A 16,882-nucleotide genomic window follows, 5' to 3' on the forward strand; every position below is an offset into this window, starting at 1 on the left:
ATCAATCTTTTTGTGGACACATCTTTACCTTCCACGACATTTTTATACGGTGTTCCGTCGGATTGATGTTTCTCTGATTGTCATTGATCCGGGGAAACAAGTCGTCATGCTTTTGTTTGGATGCTGAGTGCAATGTAGAGAGCTAGAGCGAAAGCCATACTTGCCCACAATTTTTGTGATACTGTGGTGCGGCTAGACAGGCGTTGACAGGGAAACATATTCCATGGCGGGGGGTCAGGGTGCAGGACGTGTGGCGGGTAACCCGTACTCCTGGCAGCAGCCTCAGGCGTGGGGGGGCCTAGAAGCTTGATACTAGCAACTGTGGTCGAATTTCCAGATCTCTAGTTACGATACTAAATATAGGCATAAGTGTGCTGTATATAGATACGTCCAGGCTTGTTCACCGAGTAACCGGGTAATAGCTCTGCTCCAACTCGGTAGCGCCATTTCGAGTAATGAGTATGCGCGAAACCTACTCATCGTAGAGAGTGAGAGTAACACTATTACCAGGCTTGTTCAATGAGTATCATAATGTACGAAGTTTACGGGTTACCTGCTATTTCTCTTTATTTACGATCATTGAGTACTCGAAACGGGACCTCGTTATTGACGTAGTTTTGTTTGAGTACTCATTTTTGAGAAATATATTTACCTGATTGCCTACCCGTTTGCAATTTATACGTTTTTCAAGAAGCTGCAACAACATCAATCAATTCATGTTTAGCCGCTTGAAACACTTTTATAAAACATTTAACAGTTTTATAAGAAAGCAATTCAGACTCACTGTATTCAAAGGATGATAGGTAATTCCATCTACAGATACTGTCTAGTATAGTTTCAGATCAATCCCGAGTCTCAGGGCACCTCATAGGGTCAGAAACCCTAAATCAACGCGTGAAGTATAAATTTTGGCGAAAACGCGTCAAACATCAGAAAACTTCACAACTTTGGTCGTTACTTACAAGAGATCATCATATAAATCATCAGTGTGAAAATATGTCAGGTGCTAACACTCATGCAACCCCGATTGTTATCCAGCAAGATATGCCGTTTACAAAGACTTCAAGCCTAAGCGCTCCTATTTCTTCGCGTTCATGCCCGGCAACACCAGCTGAAATGATCAGATCTACCCCGAACACAACGTTGAAGGTCAAGAAAAGTCCAAAGAAAAGCCCCTCACGTTGGATGGAGCGATCATCTTTCAAGATACATTTTACCCTCCTGAATTTGAACAACAAAAAGAGAGCCAAATGTATTTACTGTGGGAAGACGTTTAGAGAGGGAGAATCGACCGGAAACTTGTCAAAGCATATTACCGCTGTCCATCCCAGTGCTCTAAAGAGCAAGAAGCCGAAAGGGAGCAATCTAAAAACTCTGGATATGCTTCCTAGGAGATCAAAGTCACTCAGACTGAGCGAATCTCTAGTGCAGGAATGCCAGAAAAACCCTCAGGCTCTACAAACACTACTTTTGATATCAGAGGGCTTTTTACCCTTCAACTTTGTGAGGCTTCTAAGTTGGAGGTTGATAAATCAAACGAACCCAGCCAATGCCTTCATCCAGTCTAGAACAACACTATCCACTAAAATTAATCTTTTTAAAAGGTACCTGAATGAGACCCTGCATTGCAACTTAAAAGACACCACCATGGTTAATATACAGTTGGATATATGGACTTCTCCTAGCAATATTTCATTCCTCGCGGTAATGGTTTCTTTCGCTCCGAATATCCTCAATATGGAATCACTGGAACTGGCCAATGATGCGAAAATCCTGCTGAACAACCGAGGGGAATCCCGCAACTGTCATCTACTAGAGTTCATTAGTCTGGGGCATAAGCGACACACTGGCTTAAACATATACAAGGTTTTCAAGGAGATTTTAGATAGACATAACCTTGTTGATAAGCTTGGAACTATAACCATGGACAACGCTACAAATAATGAGTCTTTTCACAAGAGTCTTGTCTATGACTACTTGAACAAAATAAAGCCTTCTGGACATCAAATGCTGGGCAAAGTTCGCTTTATCCGTTGCGCTAACCATGTGTTAAATTTGATCTTCGGGAGAATCATAAAGAGTTTGTCTGAAGACCTCTTATTTGCCGACGCCTTCAGTAAAGTGACCAAGCTGGCGAAAATCATGAGGCGCTCAACTGCGGTCAATGCAAGTTTGAAAGAACATGGTATACCGCTTATACCATATGAATCACAAACCAGATGGATTTATTCCTGGAGACAAGTTACTGTTTTTTTACAGAATTATGATGCCTATTCGGAATGGTTTAAAGCACTCGACACAAAATCCCATACTCACATCATCAATCGAGTCCAGAGTGACATAAGATTTGAGGAAAAGACAATTCAAATGCTGACATACTTCGTTAAGTGCTGTGATATATTCGGTAAACTGAATTTCCATTTTCAGAATGATGAGTTTAACAATCTCCCTCAAGGCGTTCCTCTTTACTACCTACTAGGTCACTACTACAAACTGTGCTTACGTGCGTTTGCCGGAAACCATATTCCTAAAACTCCAGGCATGGATTTCTCTTATTTCAATGGCCCAGAGTCTCTATCTTTGGATGATAAAAGAATTGTTCTTCAAGCAATCAAAGATTCCTGCCGCTGCTACGAAGACTATTTATCTGATATCCAGGTGAATCCTCTATTCTACGTTGCAGTGATCCTAGATCCAACGGCAAAACAAGACAAGCTTTATGAAATAATGGAAGACGAGGAGTTCACGGTTAGAATAAGCGAAGTTAACTCATTCATGCGCAACTACCTGAAAGTACAGAGGTTTAGCTGTGCTACGGAACAGGAGCGGAGAAAGATTCCTGAAGCTTGTAGCGATGAAAACCTGCTGTCGTTTAATATCCGTGTCGCACCTGATCCGTCGAGGCATACCGGATCGGCTGCCATGGAAGCTGAGTGCAATGATGGAAGTCTTGAAGAATGGGTAAGATATCAGAGAGAGCCTGTAATCGCAGGAAACTCTAGACAGGAAGCGATAAAATGGTGGTATGACCACCGCCATACTTATCCGATGCTTTTTAAATTGGCAATGTCTTTGTTCTACACCAAGTTTACCTCCTGTGATGTGGAAAGGTGTTTCTCGCTCGCTGGCAGGGTTGTTAGGAAAGATCGAGCACGTTTAAGTCACAATAACATAGGAACGTTGATGATTTTAAGGGATCGATTTTCAAATTTTGGTTTTTATAATGGCGGCCTAGTATCCGATGCTATCTTGGATGATGATGATTTCGATATTAACCTTGACGATTCAGACCACGAGCGAGAAGACAGCGACGATGCCATTTTTGAAGAATGGCCACAAGAATCCTGGTCTCCAGAAACTCCAACTGCTCCCCGGACACCCGAGGATTCTCTTAGACAGGCTACAGATAGTCCTACACCTGTGGGCTGATAGGCATACCTTGAGTGTGAATCCTAGATGCTTCGCTAAATTTCGTGTAAAGTAATACGTCCTAAATCGTGACCCACGAATAATACTCAGAAACTACCCAATTTGTAAATAGTGACAAACTCATAATCACTCACACTCTCTACGATGAGTAGGTTTCGCGCATACTCATTACTCGAAATGGCGCTACCGAGTTGGAGTGGAACTATTACCCGGTTACTCATTGAACATGCCTGGTTTACGATATTAGAGTCACTAGTGACGGCTACGACTGGGAAGCATCATCTCGATCTCACGGTATTATAGACGCCGCCTCCTCAGATGACTTATATCTGACTGGAGCAGTTTCGAATATATTATGCAAGACAATGACATACAATACTGCACCCCAGAGGAAGCCGACACACATGGAGTTATCTTGAAGACTCAAGTGAGCAGGCCTACCCCAGTAGGCACCACCACGCTACCATCCCTTCTACTCTAGTAGCATCTAGCGGAGCAGACTACTGCAAAATGGCCCGACGAAGAGCAGTTGCACTTTCCAGTATTTGCCAGTGTTGTGGTACGCGTCCCTGCGTAACAATACATAGTCTCCGACTTTGTACTGAACTTCCTTCCTCCCCCGATTGTGAGAGGCTTGCTGTCTGTGTTGAGCTGCGGTTAGAGCATCCTGGGCGATCACGGTTATCGACCCAAACTTAACAGCGGTGAAGGAACGCGCAGATAACTCGTTTGCGGTGTTGACAATGGGTTCCTTAGGTATGTAGCCGCAGTCAAGTTCAAACGGTGTGCGTTGGGATTACTTCGAAGGTGTCGAATTGTACACGTATTCGATCTGGGGTAACAAAGTGTCCCACTGTGAATGGTCCACATTGGTGTACATTCTGAGCAACCTGTTCAAGACTTGGATGGTTCGCTCACTTTGGCCGTCAGTTTGGGGATGGTTCGAAGATGACATCGTGAGCTTTATGCCCAGTCGGGAGGCCATTTCATGAAATAGTTTAGCTGTGAGCCTGGTCGGACGTAACAGCCCGGGAAAACCGTGATAAGCGAAGACAAGCCGGTATAGCAGGCCCTTAATACCTCGAGCGTCCAGTGTTTTCCGACATGGTATAAGGTGAGCTCTCTTCGAGAACCTACGTACAACAATAGGATGTCGTGTCCCTGGGATGTGCGTGGGAGATTCGCGCGAAGTCCATGGAGATGACCAGCCATCGCCCTTTGGGAATGGGCAATGGTAGCAACAGTCCTTGGTTATGCTGTCGAGAGTTTTTCATAATCTGACATTGCAGACAACTCTTGACGTATCTACGGACTGACGACAGCATCTTTGGCCAATAGAACATTTCAGCTACTTTGCCATAGGTGATTGATTCACCATAGTGTCCGCCAAAAAGTGCACGATCGTGGTAAACTTCTAGAACTTCGTGGATTCTGGTATTTGGTACACAATAACGCTTGTCATAACGCAAGGTACCCTCGTCAATGTTAAAGTGTTTCGTGGCCTGTGGTGATCGACGCAGTTTCGTTACCCATTGTTGCCAATCTTTGGTTTGCAGGTTGATTGCCTTATTTTCTTACTCCAATATGTGCATTACCGCGGCCCAATACGCTTCTTTTGCACGTCTGGGGTCCTTTGTGATGGTTCCGATGTTGGTAAGCGGTCTACCGCGTTAATCGCCACATTTCTTGGCAAGGTGTCCGCCACGACGTTATCAGGTCCCTTAAGGTACTCTAGTTCTATGTCATATTCCGCCAACTCGTCTAACCATCTTGCGAGTCCCATTGACGGTTCGTTTCTGTTCTTTAATGTGAGAAGTGAGATATCATCTGTCCTTAAGGTAAACCGCTTGCCGTGTAGCAAGTATTTGAAGGGGCGTAAGCTTTCGATAATGCCCAACAGCTCCAGCTCTCCTGCCGGGTAGTTGTTCTGGGCACCTTGGAGCAATTTCGAGAAATATCCAACTACTCCTGTTACCTTTTTATTCTCCGTTTCTTCTAGCACCGCTCCGAGACCTAGTTTACTAGCATCTGTCGTTAAGCGGTATTCTTTGTCGAGATGAAAGGGTACGAGTAGGGGTGCGGAACTTAGGAGCCTCTTAAGCTCTTCGAAAGCCTTGGTCTGGGCTTGAGTCCATGGTGTTTTCTTTGACGTGAAGTCTATCAAAGGTCGTGCTACCATTGAGCACCGAGGAATAAAACGCCGATAATAATTTATCATGCCAAGGAATCGCTGTGCGTCCCGCACAGTCTCACATTCAGGGATAGCGTTTATCGCTTTGCTGTTATCCTTCATTGGTCGGATACATCGTTCGGAAATGTGGTATCCTAGAAACTCGATCTTAGGTTGTAGGAATTTACACTTCTTGTCCTTGACGATCAGCTGGTGGTCTTTTAATCGTTGGAGTACCGTATCTAAGTGTTTGATGTGTTCCTTCTTTGACGCTGACATTACCAGGATGTCATCGAGGTACACTAGGACGAACGGTAGATCGCGGAAGATGTCAGCTATATACCTTGAGAAGGTGGATGGTTCGTTGAGTAACCCAAACGGCATTACTCGGTATTGGTATTTACCGTTATGAATGGTAAAGGGAGTCTCAGGGACGTCTTCCTTTTTGACCGGTATTTGGTGATAACCGCAGTGGAGATCTAGCGTCGAGAAAACGGCAGACCGGCCTATCTTTGCCAATAATACTTCAATTCTTGGGTCTTTGATCGTGGGTTCATTCAGGACTCGGTGGTCTACAAATAACCGGTATGAGCCATCTTTCTTTTTATTTTAACGAGAACGAATGGTGACCTGTAGGGGCTCTTCGACGGTTCGACGAATCCTTTCTCGAGCAATCATCCACAATTTTGACAATCTCATGGGAGACTTCCTTCTTGTCCAGGGCGGTACGTGGTAAGTCATTTCTGTTTGCCGATATTAGCTTGGAGGTCTGTTGGGAGGAGTGTGAAAGTGCTTTCTTCAACCGGTTCCTGGGATGGGTGGCACTTGGACTTGGACAAAGCATCCGGCCAAAGACTGCGATGGTTTCTTGCGGGCTTACGGACTTGTCGATCATCTTCCGTGTGGATGATTCCTATTGGACAAGTCAGTGGTTTCTGCTGGGATTCACCGTGATTCGGTGAAGTCGATGGTCTGTCATGGTCCGTGGGATCAATGGTTTGACAAGGTTCTGTGAGGTCGATGGTTCTAGGATGGATCGCCAAGATCAGGGTCGGCGACGCCAGCGAGCTGCAGAGCGCAGAGTTGCTCACGCTGGAGGCGTACGAGAGGTCTCTGAAGGAGGAGCAGCACCAGTAGGGAGCGTTGTTAGCTATGTAGAACTGTCTAAGCGTCTCTTGTGCTCGTCGAGCGTTCTGGTGGTGAGCTGCAGGGCGTGGACGCGGTCGGCGCCCAGCTCGCCGGCCAGCACGCCGTAGACGAGACGGTGTCTGCTGGGCAGGCTCATGCCGCAGAACTTGTCGCTGGCAAGCTCAAGTCTGAAGTGGGACTCGATGCGGTTGGCGGAGTCTGCTATGCCGTGGTGGCCGGCGTGCTTGTACGAGTCGTTGAATAGCTCGAAATGGGACAGGTCCGGGAAGTTGTCGTGGATCTTCTTGGTGATGCTCTGGGCAATCGGGCCCTGAATGCTCCTGTTTGGCGGGGTGGACATCGTGCGGGTGGCGAGTCTACGTAGCATCAGGCTCGTCGAATGATGCTTGTTCTTCTTCTTGGTGGTTTGCGCAAGAGAAAAATTCACCGCTGGTGGGCCTTACGTAACACAGCAAGGTGCCAGCTACAGTCCGCATCCGATGACCATGATACTGCCATTGAGATTGCCGGCCAGGTTAGCTGCCAGTCGTTTCGTGAGAGGTAGCTTGACACGTCTGTACTCGCTCACCGCAGAGGAATCGATGATTCAAGAGAAACTGAGTAAGGCGCTTCAGCCGAAGAAACTGCAGGTGGTGGATATCTCCGGCGGCTGCGGCTCGATGTTTGCCATCGACGTCAGCAGCGAGAAGTTCAAAGGCCTTTCGATTGTCAAGCAGCACAAACTGGTGAACGAGATCCTGAAGGAAGACATCCCCAGATGGCACGGACTGCAGCTGCGTACCAAAGCTGAGTGACCATTTGGTTGTCGTACTCTTGTATATATTCGGTGCTGATTACATAGTGGCGGCCGAGGCCGAAAAGAATGCCTATATTACTATCCTATTTATTCATCGTCAACCTTTTCCTCCGTCTCTTCGAGAATCTCTTCCTTCACTTCTTCAATAATGGTGTAATCGTCTTCGTCGCCATCCAGCGGAGGAACGTCGAAGGCTTTGTAACCAAAGACTTCGAGCATGCGTTCGGAGCTCGATTCTCTGTAGTCGTGCCATTCTTTCAATAGTTCACGTTGTCTCAAGATCAAGTCTCTCATGGCGGAGTCCGCTTCCATGGCATCTTGCTCCTCGAATTGAGCGGACCACTCTCTTAGATTCTTTCTGACCTTCTTCTTCTCAGCGTTGCTCAACAGAGACTCAGGTCTTGGTCTCCAAGCGAAGTTCTTGAAGTTGGCGATAGTCTCCTCCTTGACCAGCGCACCACCGACGTTGTAGATCTTGAAACCGTTCTCCATCTTGTGTTTCAAGGCGCTTGACCAGACACATAGGAACCTACCGGAAGGATCCCATGTCATGTCGGTCGCGGACATGAAAGTTGGCTTAGCAACGTCCTTCACGGAGGCTTGGACGTCTTTGACATCATTGATGTTCTTCTCACCGGCGAAGTCCATGTCGAAGAATAGGAAATCCGATTTACGGACGTTTGGTTTCACAAGAGTGGCAATCACAACAAATCTACCAGCTGGCGACCATGAAACAGTGTTTGAGAACTTGTCAGCTATCTCTACCACCTTCTTCCATTTCTTGACACCAGCAACTTGCTGACCCTTCTCCTTCTCTCTGGCTTCAGGTGCAAAGAAGCTTATTACGTGCCTTGGAATAGCTGGATTATCGTCACCAATGTCACGGTCAGCGATAGCAACAAATCTGTTCCCATTTGGTTCCCATTCAAAAGCTTTGACGCAATCCTTGAATTCAATCTTCTCGACAGGAATGTCCTTCTCAGTCAGCTTACAGATCTCCAAGTTACTGAACAAGGTCTTTCCGGACTTGGTGTGACGTTCAACGTTGAAGCACAGGAACTCGGCCTGATTTTGCCAATGCAAGGAAACGTCGGAGACTTGAACCAGATTCACAGTCTTCAAAACCCTGCCGCGAGAAACCTCGACAACAGTACCTTTGCAGGACATATTGTTTGTCTCAGGCGTCCAGTAAGCCAACAGTACTGATGGCTCGTCGTTCTGTCTGAAAGGATATAGTTTGACACCGCTTGGTGCAAAGGAAAAGTCCCTGATGCCGGGAACCTTCAGAGCCTTATTGTCCATTGGAGCAAAACCGTTCCTAGAGTCGTGCACCACAAGGGTATCACCGACCATACGTGCGCAGTACCTGTCATCGAACGACCATCTGACTAGAGGCCAGTGCAAAAATGGGCTTTTCACCACAGGGAAAGTGGTCATTAAAAGACCAGTTGCGATTTCCCAAATACAAAGTTGGTGGCCTTCGTTTCTCTTGCTGAATGGAGAGTCCTTGTCGTCATCCTTGCACAGAATGGGGTCCGCTGAGAAAGTGACCAGGTATTTTTCGTTAGGCGACACAGAAGAAGTCCTCACGTTAGGATGGTAGAATCTTCTCAAACGCTCAAAATGAGGTCCACCCCAGGCAACAACACCCTGGTCGTGGTACGAGAAAAGATAGGTACCTTTTGGTGAGAACCTGACATAGTTGCTGGACCAGTTTTCCCTTGATTCGACAACGTTGTCAGCGTCTTCCAGAGACGAGTTCCAGAAAACGGTCGTCAAATCGTCCTTCTGCACCACATATTGGTCCCTAACTTGCTCATCCAGCAGCCAGCTCTTCAAAGCGCTCGACGGAACAAATCCCGGCATATCAGGCTCCTTGAACTCGACCTCGAACGAATCAGAGTTGTACTTTTCAACGTCTCTCACAGTGTAGAGATATAGTCTATGCTTCAAATCCAGTCTCTTGGTGTGGAAAGCCTTGATTATTCTATCAGCATCCGCTGCAGACGCACATTCCACGAATAAGAATCCTTTACTCTTCTTAGTCTCGGCATCAATGGGAAACTCCATATCCACCACTTTGCCAGCTTTAGAGAAAAGACCCGTCAAAGCCTTCTTCAGCACAGGAACCTTAGATTCTGGAATCACTGGCGCTCCACTCACAACAATATATTGATCAAAACTGAAATCATTTGTGACCTTGTATTGCTCTTCCAAGTCGATGAAATCAACATCATCTACCGGAATTTCCTCCAATTTGATATCTTCAAACTCGGTTGCCATCTTTGAAACCAATTCACAATGTGGAAGATCAATTCAGCCTCACAACCAAATCCATACTATGCTTCTAGGCTAAAGTTCCCTGATATTCCTCATCTCTTCATACTATAAAGTGAAAAATTTTCGATTAGCTGAAGAGCTTCAAGCGATGAGGTCAAGTAAAGAAGGGTAACGTGGTTTTTTGTGTAACAAGATCTGGACCTTTAAAGCTGGCAACAGACATGAAAGTTGAGCGACAGGTTGCGGTAATCACTTCTGGTGGCCTATTAGTGCGCGTTTATGAAGGTCTGGAGTCTGTGAGTGGTCATTCCAACCAGGTGCTGATCATTTGATAGGTTAGCTGTCGTGAAACTGGTGTTCTGAAGCGAGCGGGACTTAACGGTTGTGTGGAGTTTGATTTGAGTTTATATGGTGGAAGGATTAGTTAGAGACGATGGTTTAGCTTTGTCTCCGCGAGTTACTGTCAATGGCGATAGTTTGAGCTTTACTTCTGCTCCGTGCGTTGCGGAAGGCACATCACCAGCGGGAACCACGGGTGGTATTACTGCTCGAAGACCCTTTCTTGGTTCTCCCGGCGATGTAGACACTACCGATGAGGAGGATATGGCGTACGATTCGTCAGGACTGGCGATACCGCGGCTGCGGGAGTCGATGACGCCCTGGAGATCCGTCGAAGGCAAGGCCAGGAAGGAAGGCAAGCGACGCGCTTCGCGGTCTGCTACTTTAGTAGATGGCGCGTCGCCCAGTAACTCGAGGCCAGATACTAGAAATTCTCTGTTTTCTCTGGATGGCGCATATACTGTGGCGACTTCGACCACTTGTAACGATGTAGAGCAACTGCAGAAGCAGTTGACTACTTACAAGTTGAAGGTACGGGCTCTGTTGGAGGTCATCAAGCAGCTGAACTATGGCGATGACGAGCAGAGAAATAGGGACTCGTTCTATGGCAAGTTGCTCTCCACGTTGTCGCAGAGCGAAGAGCTTGAAGAACTTAGGAGAAAGTTGAGTACCCTGGAAAACAGCGACTCAAAGAAGCAAACTAGGATAGAAGAGTTAGAAAAGGATATCTTCGAACTGAGCGACAAATTGGCGGCTACGAAGAACGAGCATGCAGAAACTTTAGAATATGCAAATGAATATCTCGAGCACTCAGAGCTACTTGCCAAGAAAATAGATGAGATGCTCAATCTGTTACTGGAAAACGTCGAGTTTTCTGCCGAGGAGCGCGATGCTTTGCAAAAGACCATTCAAATATCTTCTTCATTTGCCATGGTTAAGATGAATGCGCTTGTAACGACATTTGGCAGAGTTTTGCAAGACATGAAATCCTCCGCTTCCCAGGCGGAAATTGAGGAGAATCACGGCCAAACCAGCGTTGCTGCTGTGGATGCGATAGCCAACAGCACTGAAGCCAACGATACTAACGAAAGTGTAATGGCGGAAAAGACATTTGAGTTTCCAGTAAACGAATCAGCCATGGATACACGTTTGGAGATTGCCATAGAAGGTCTGCATCAGGAATATGATAAGTTTTTCCACGGCATACGTTCCAAGATCGAAAGATCTGCAGATTTAGAGAAACTCCTCCTGAGCCGTCTTTCTCAACAGGATAGATTATTGAACCGCTTAGCGGGAATGAGCGAATCTAAAGCTTTGGAGCAGTCCTTGGAAAGGCATAAAGAAAGTGTTCAGACTATCGACGGGAAGGAATCGACTAGCAGAGCTAATTTGGATTTATCGAAATCTTACAAGGACCATATCGATAACTTAAATTCGCTTGTACAGGCGATGAACTCTGCGATGAGTGAGAAGAACGAAGAACTACAGCAAGTAAAGGATCAGCTAAAAGATCAAGATGTAATGCGCAAAAACGAACAAAGGCTGAGGACCGAACTTCAAGAATACAAAAAGCTCTCTAAATTAAAGGAGAATAATTGGGAAAGTTTCGCGAGTGATCTAGAAAAAAGCTTAGGCATTCTACAAATGGAGAAAGATCAGATGCTTGAGGTCATGGAGCAACTCCGATCAGATTTACAAATAAAAGAGTCAAAGGTTGAAGAGCTGCTCATGGATGCACAGAGGACAAATCAAACGGTGCGCAATATGACAAATCTGCATGATCAGGATAAAATGGAGCTGAATGAAAAACTGAAGGATAAAATACGGCAAGTCAAAGATCTGCAAAACGAATGTACTTCGTTGCGAGCAATGCTTACAGAGAGAACTAATAGCTTTTCGCTTGAAGAAAAGTACCAAAACGAGTTCGAACGATTTAAAGACCATTTATTGCTACATTTGGAAAAGGTTTTCACTACTTTAGGGAAAATTCTGCAGCAGAAGTCTATTGATCAATCTAAGAGGAAGCTTGAAATTGTACGACGCATGCATGGTCCCACTGCCGTCAGGTCAATGCAGCCTAAACTCGAATCGCTTTACAATTTCATAGAGACAGCGCAAGAGTCAATTGTTGAATCGTACACTAGCATGGTGCTTCTCGAGAAAGAGAGAAAATCTGAGAGCCATAGCAGCAAAGAATTGCAATTGAGGATAGAGGAACTGGGCAGAAAGTGGATATCCGAAAGGGAACGCCGAAAATTAGACATCACTGCAGCTGAGTCCCGCATCAGTCGCCTAGAAGCTGAGAACGACCTGTTAAGAGAGCAATTGTATAGCTCGACAATCAGAAAGTAATCAACGAACACTGGTTGTCTGTATTCAGAGTGCAGCTTTGTCGATTCTTATTTATCTTTATTGAAATATGGAGGTGGCTCGCGCCGATCTATTCTATATTAACATCCCCTTCTGCATCAACAACCACGGCAGAATTTGTGGGTTCGTCATCACTAGATTCATCGCTATCTTGATCTCCATTGGCCTCCTTCTTGGCGAATTCGATTGCTTCTTCGAGAAGCTCGCCCTGTACCATTTTATGCAGACCATTTGTTTCAGATGCAGAGCACCAACTTATTTCCAACTCGAAATCCTTTTCCTTGTTGTCTTCGTGTGCCATGTAGATAATTTTGGCAGCCTGTTTCACAGCTTCCTTGCCAGTTATCCCATCTGGATACTTATCGACCAACTTCTCCAGCTCTGCCTTAGCCGTCTGCCTGCCCTTCCCTGTGGCGGCTCCCTTGTAACCCCAATGAGCGCCACTTGGCTCAAGCATGTACAAATGAGGACCCTCCTCGTCTATTCCTCCGAAGATCGTCGTGACACCAAATGGTCTCACACTGTTATACAGCGTGTGCGCCTGTACGTATTGACCCAGACGGTCCGCAAGTGCCGGTATAGGGATAGGTTTGTTGTATAACTTCTTGAAACTAGATGCCTCTTCACGCCCTCTGTTCACCAGTTGTCTGCCGTCAGGCATCAGGCCTGAATAAACACATCCAATATGACGGTCGATTACCTGGATCTTGACATTCTTTTTGGGTACTAGCAATTTCGATGTGATCAATTTCTCTACAGCAAACACAACACCGTCATTAAACTTGATTCCGATCGAAGTGGTACCGTTTTCTACCGCTTTCACTGCATATTCGACCTGGAAATTTCTTCCATCGGGAGAGAAAACACTATTGGACAAATCGTAACCGGTGCCAATTGAAGTCATTTCGAATTCAAAGCCAAATCCTTTCTGAACAACTATTCGACCTGGCTCTTGCTGCCCGCCAGTCTCTTCAAGAGAAGTCGGTTCTTTATTCTTTGCCACCCTTCTGAGATCCGCTTACTCTAAGGTTCTTCGTGTATGGTGATCTTTAATTCTGATCAAGCCTTAAGAAGTATAGCGGTCGATACCAACTTTAGCTTAGAAGCTATGAAAGTAGGTCCCACTTGAGGCCTTGAGGGCAGTTAGATTGATCGTTGCTTTGGGTTTGACATATATCATTTTTGTCCCATGACGAAGGAGACTATAAGAGTGGTTTTATGCGGTGACAATGGAGTCGGTAAGTCGAGTCTGATCCTCGCTCTCGTTAAGGATAGGTTCATACCAAATCTGCAGGATGTTTTACCCACGGTGACAATACCAAGAGATTTTTCGTCAAGTCCGTATTCACCCAAAAATACCGTTCTGATAGACACGAGTAATAATGACCCGCTCGAGTTGCAGCGACAGCTGAAGAGTGCTGATGTGATATGGCTAGTTTACAGCGGGCACGAATCATATGAGCGGATTTCATTGTATTGGATGATGACCTTCCGGTCTCTTGGCTTAAACATCCCAGTGATTCTGTGTAAGAACAAATGTGACGACTGTGGAGAAAATACCACTGGGCTAGAGGCAGAAGATACCAAGGTGGAAGATGAGGAGTTCATTCCGATCCTGATGGAATTCAAGGAGGTTGATACATGCATTAAGACGAGTGCTAAGACACGGTTCGGCGTGAACCAGGCATTTTACTTGTGTCAGCGTTCGATAACCCATCCGATCGCTCCGCTGTTTGATGCAAGAATTGGCGAGTTAAAACCCTTAGTAGTGACAGCCCTGAAGAGGATTTTTTTGCTTTGCGATGAGGACCAGGATAATTATCTAAATGATGAGGAAATAACAGCACTGCAGAAGAAATGTTTCCATAGGAATATTGATGCAAACGAGCTAAGTTTTATAAAACAGACATTGACAGACATATCAGCTCCCTCCCAAGAATACTCGGATTGTGAACTGTACGTTCCCGAAAAAGGCATCACAAGAGATGGTTTTCTGGTTTTAAACAAGATTTACGCTGAGAAAGGTAGACACGAAACAACTTGGGGTGTATTACGCGCTTTCCAGTACACCGATTCTTTATCAATTCAGAATAAAGTTTTGTATCCCAAGCTGAATATTCCTGACACATCGAGTATCGAATTGAGCCCAAAGGGTTACAGATTTTTAGTGGATCTCTTTCTGAGGGTTGACAAGGATAATGATGGTGGATTGAACAGCAAAGAGCTCCATTTTCTTTTCAAATGTACGCCTGGTCTGCCGAAACTGTGGTCTGCCACCAACTTTCCGTTTTCTACCGTCGTGAACAGCCGAGGATGCATCACCTTACAAGGCTGGTTAGCGCAATGGAGCATGACTACTTTTCTCGATTATAGAATAACCACTGCGTATTTGGTATATTTTGGGTTCCAAGAGGATGCAAGGCTGGCTTTGCAGATAACCAAATCTCGCAAGATGAGACGAAGAGCAGGAAGACTATATCGATCGCCAGTAACCGACCGCAAGGTTTTCAACTGCTTCATGATCGGAAACGCAAAAAGTGGTAAGAGTATGGTTCTAGAGTCCTTTCTTGGTAGATCCTTCACTGAGATATACTCTCCGACCTTGAAACCACAAATAGCCGTCAACAGTTTAGAACTTAAGGGAGGAGAGCAGTACTATTTGATTCTCCAAGAGTTCGGACAACAGGAGACCTCAGTTCTCGAAAATAAGGAAAAACTGAAAGAATGTGATGTTCTATGTCTGACTTACGATTCAAGCGACCCGGAGTCCTTTTCCTATCTGGCAGAGCTCTTTGACAAGTACGAATACCTAAACAATTATCCCGTCCTATTCGTAGCCCTCAAAGCAGACCTGGACAAGGTCCAGCAGAGATGCCACCTCCAGCCTGATGAATTTGCTGAGCAGCTACATGTGAACCACCCGCTGCATGTGTCTTCCACATGGTTAAGCTCACTGAATGAACTTTTCATGAAGATCACGGAAGCCTGCCTCTTTCCGGGAAAGCACACTCCCGGCTTCCCGCCAGAAGCTGCTTTGCAAGAATCCAATTACAGGCAAACTGCAATGGTTCTGGGTTCCGCTGCAGGATTTCTGGCGCTCTTTGCTTTCGGTGTGGCCAAGCTCATTAGGCCTTCGCGATACAGTTGACGAGCGCATTGCCGCTCCATTCCATCCGTAGCACCACTCGAAGCCAGTGGAATCCCAATCTGTGTAAGATGCCTGGAAAATTCTTCGACTGCAAGAAAGACTGAGGAAGGTTTTTGGCTTGGCATTTCAGAATTCTACAAGCATATTTTCTTTTTTACGTAATCATGTTTTTACGTCATCATGTTTTTACGTAATTATGTTGGCAAGGTAAACGACAATGGAGGAATTCAATTGGCACGCATATGAATTGCCTACTTTAGATCTCCTGCATCTCTTGTTGGCTTGCTTGTTTTCGGTTTCCCAGGCATGTGGGACATTCCGTGGAAGGAAATAGAACGGCGTATAGCGTTATGAACTTCACATATAAAGACCAATAGCGAAGGTCACTTGTCCTGACTGCCTTCTAATATTGACAAAGAAGTATCAAATCGCAGCGATTCATCACAATGGCATCCCATCCACCAGCTGCTTGCTGTTTTAAAGGTTTTTATCACGAAGGAACACCTAAAGGTAGCATTGCCGAACTGTATGATATTGAGACCTACATCACTGGAGTTGCATCTAATGAAAAGGTTATAGTTATCTTGACTGATGTTTTTGGTCACAAGCTCAAAAATACCCAGATGATTGCAGATCACTTGGGTGATGCTGGCTATAGGGTCTATATCCCAGATATTCTTTTCGGTGAAGCCCTCGAGAGACTCGATGGCTCAGTCGATTTCAATGCATGGAAGGAAAGACATAATGTTGCCAAAACTAAATCAGTGGTGGACCAATTCTTGTCAGGATTGAAGAAGGAGCACTCGCCAAAGTTCGTTGGCGTCGTCGGCCACTGCTTCGGCGCTAAATACGCTGTGCAGCAGATTCATGCAACTGAAGGAGCAGCCGATGCCTGTGCCATTGCTCATCCATCCTATGTCTCGATTGAAGAGCTCGCTGCGATCGGAAAGGAGAAACCTCTGCTGATTTCTGCTGCTGAGACAGATGCTATTTTTCCTCCTGAAATGAGACATTTGTCTGAAGAAAAGCTTACTGAAATCGGTGCCAGATATCAATTGGACCTTTTCAGTGGAGTTTCGCATGGGTTTGCTGTTAGAGGGGATGAGAACAACCCGTGCGTGAGATACGCCAGGAACAAAGTTTTGCTTGACCAAATCTGTTGGTTCAACAATTTCTCCTCATAGATCAATTGGCCGTGTAA

The 16,882-nt window shown here is 45.7% G+C and overlaps 9 protein-coding genes across 9 annotated transcripts; 5 read left to right on the forward strand and 4 right to left on the reverse strand.

Moving 5' to 3' along the window:
• Positions 1-996: 996 nt before the first annotated feature.
• On the forward strand, positions 997-3,429 carry HG536_0F04470 (uncharacterized protein; the record flags this gene model as incomplete). Its single annotated transcript, XM_037284899.1, has 1 exon — positions 997-3,429. One exon carries the CDS (start codon positions 997-999, stop codon positions 3,427-3,429), a length of 2,433 nt encoding a protein of 810 aa, XP_037140795.1.
• Positions 3,430-5,020: 1,591 nt separating this feature from the next.
• HG536_0F04480 (reverse transcriptase/ribonuclease H family protein) lies at positions 5,021-5,983 on the reverse strand (the record flags this gene model as incomplete). Its single annotated transcript, XM_037284900.1, has 1 exon — positions 5,021-5,983. The coding sequence occupies one exon, from the start codon at positions 5,981-5,983 to the stop codon at positions 5,021-5,023; it is 963 nt and encodes a 320-aa protein (XP_037140796.1).
• Positions 5,984-6,749: 766 nt separating this feature from the next.
• BOL1 (Bol1p) lies at positions 6,750-7,115 on the reverse strand (the record flags this gene model as incomplete). Its single annotated transcript, XM_037284901.1, has 1 exon — positions 6,750-7,115. One exon carries the CDS (start codon positions 7,113-7,115, stop codon positions 6,750-6,752), a length of 366 nt encoding a protein of 121 aa, XP_037140797.1.
• A 112-nt stretch (positions 7,116-7,227) lies between these two features.
• BOL3 (Bol3p) lies at positions 7,228-7,542 on the forward strand (the record flags this gene model as incomplete). The annotated part of the gene is made up of 1 exon (XM_037284902.1): positions 7,228-7,542. One exon carries the CDS (start codon positions 7,228-7,230, stop codon positions 7,540-7,542), a length of 315 nt encoding a protein of 104 aa, XP_037140798.1.
• An 89-nt stretch (positions 7,543-7,631) lies between these two features.
• PRT1 (translation initiation factor eIF3 core subunit b) lies at positions 7,632-9,827 on the reverse strand (the record flags this gene model as incomplete). The annotated part of the gene is made up of 1 exon (XM_037284903.1): positions 7,632-9,827. One exon carries the CDS (start codon positions 9,825-9,827, stop codon positions 7,632-7,634), a length of 2,196 nt encoding a protein of 731 aa, XP_037140799.1.
• A 405-nt stretch (positions 9,828-10,232) lies between these two features.
• Positions 10,233-12,515, forward strand: SPC72 (gamma-tubulin complex subunit SPC72; the record flags this gene model as incomplete). The annotated part of the gene is made up of 1 exon (XM_037284904.1): positions 10,233-12,515. One exon carries the CDS (start codon positions 10,233-10,235, stop codon positions 12,513-12,515), a length of 2,283 nt encoding a protein of 760 aa, XP_037140800.1.
• Positions 12,516-12,603: 88 nt separating this feature from the next.
• On the reverse strand, positions 12,604-13,437 carry PRE10 (proteasome core particle subunit alpha 7; the record flags this gene model as incomplete). The annotated part of the gene is made up of 1 exon (XM_037284905.1): positions 12,604-13,437. The coding sequence occupies one exon, from the start codon at positions 13,435-13,437 to the stop codon at positions 12,604-12,606; it is 834 nt and encodes a 277-aa protein (XP_037140801.1).
• A 285-nt stretch (positions 13,438-13,722) lies between these two features.
• GEM1 (ERMES complex Ca(2+)-binding regulatory GTPase GEM1) lies at positions 13,723-15,681 on the forward strand (the record flags this gene model as incomplete). The annotated part of the gene is made up of 1 exon (XM_037284906.1): positions 13,723-15,681. One exon carries the CDS (start codon positions 13,723-13,725, stop codon positions 15,679-15,681), a length of 1,959 nt encoding a protein of 652 aa, XP_037140802.1.
• A 446-nt stretch (positions 15,682-16,127) lies between these two features.
• On the forward strand, positions 16,128-16,865 carry AIM2 (the record flags this gene model as incomplete). The annotated part of the gene is made up of 1 exon (XM_037284907.1): positions 16,128-16,865. The coding sequence occupies one exon, from the start codon at positions 16,128-16,130 to the stop codon at positions 16,863-16,865; it is 738 nt and encodes a 245-aa protein (XP_037140803.1).
• Positions 16,866-16,882: the final 17 nt, after the last annotated feature.

The sequence above is a fragment of the Torulaspora globosa genome, chromosome 6, assembly GCF_014133895.1.
Source record: "Torulaspora globosa chromosome 6, complete sequence".
In the NCBI taxonomy this organism is placed as follows: domain Eukaryota; kingdom Fungi; phylum Ascomycota; class Saccharomycetes; order Saccharomycetales; family Saccharomycetaceae; genus Torulaspora; species Torulaspora globosa.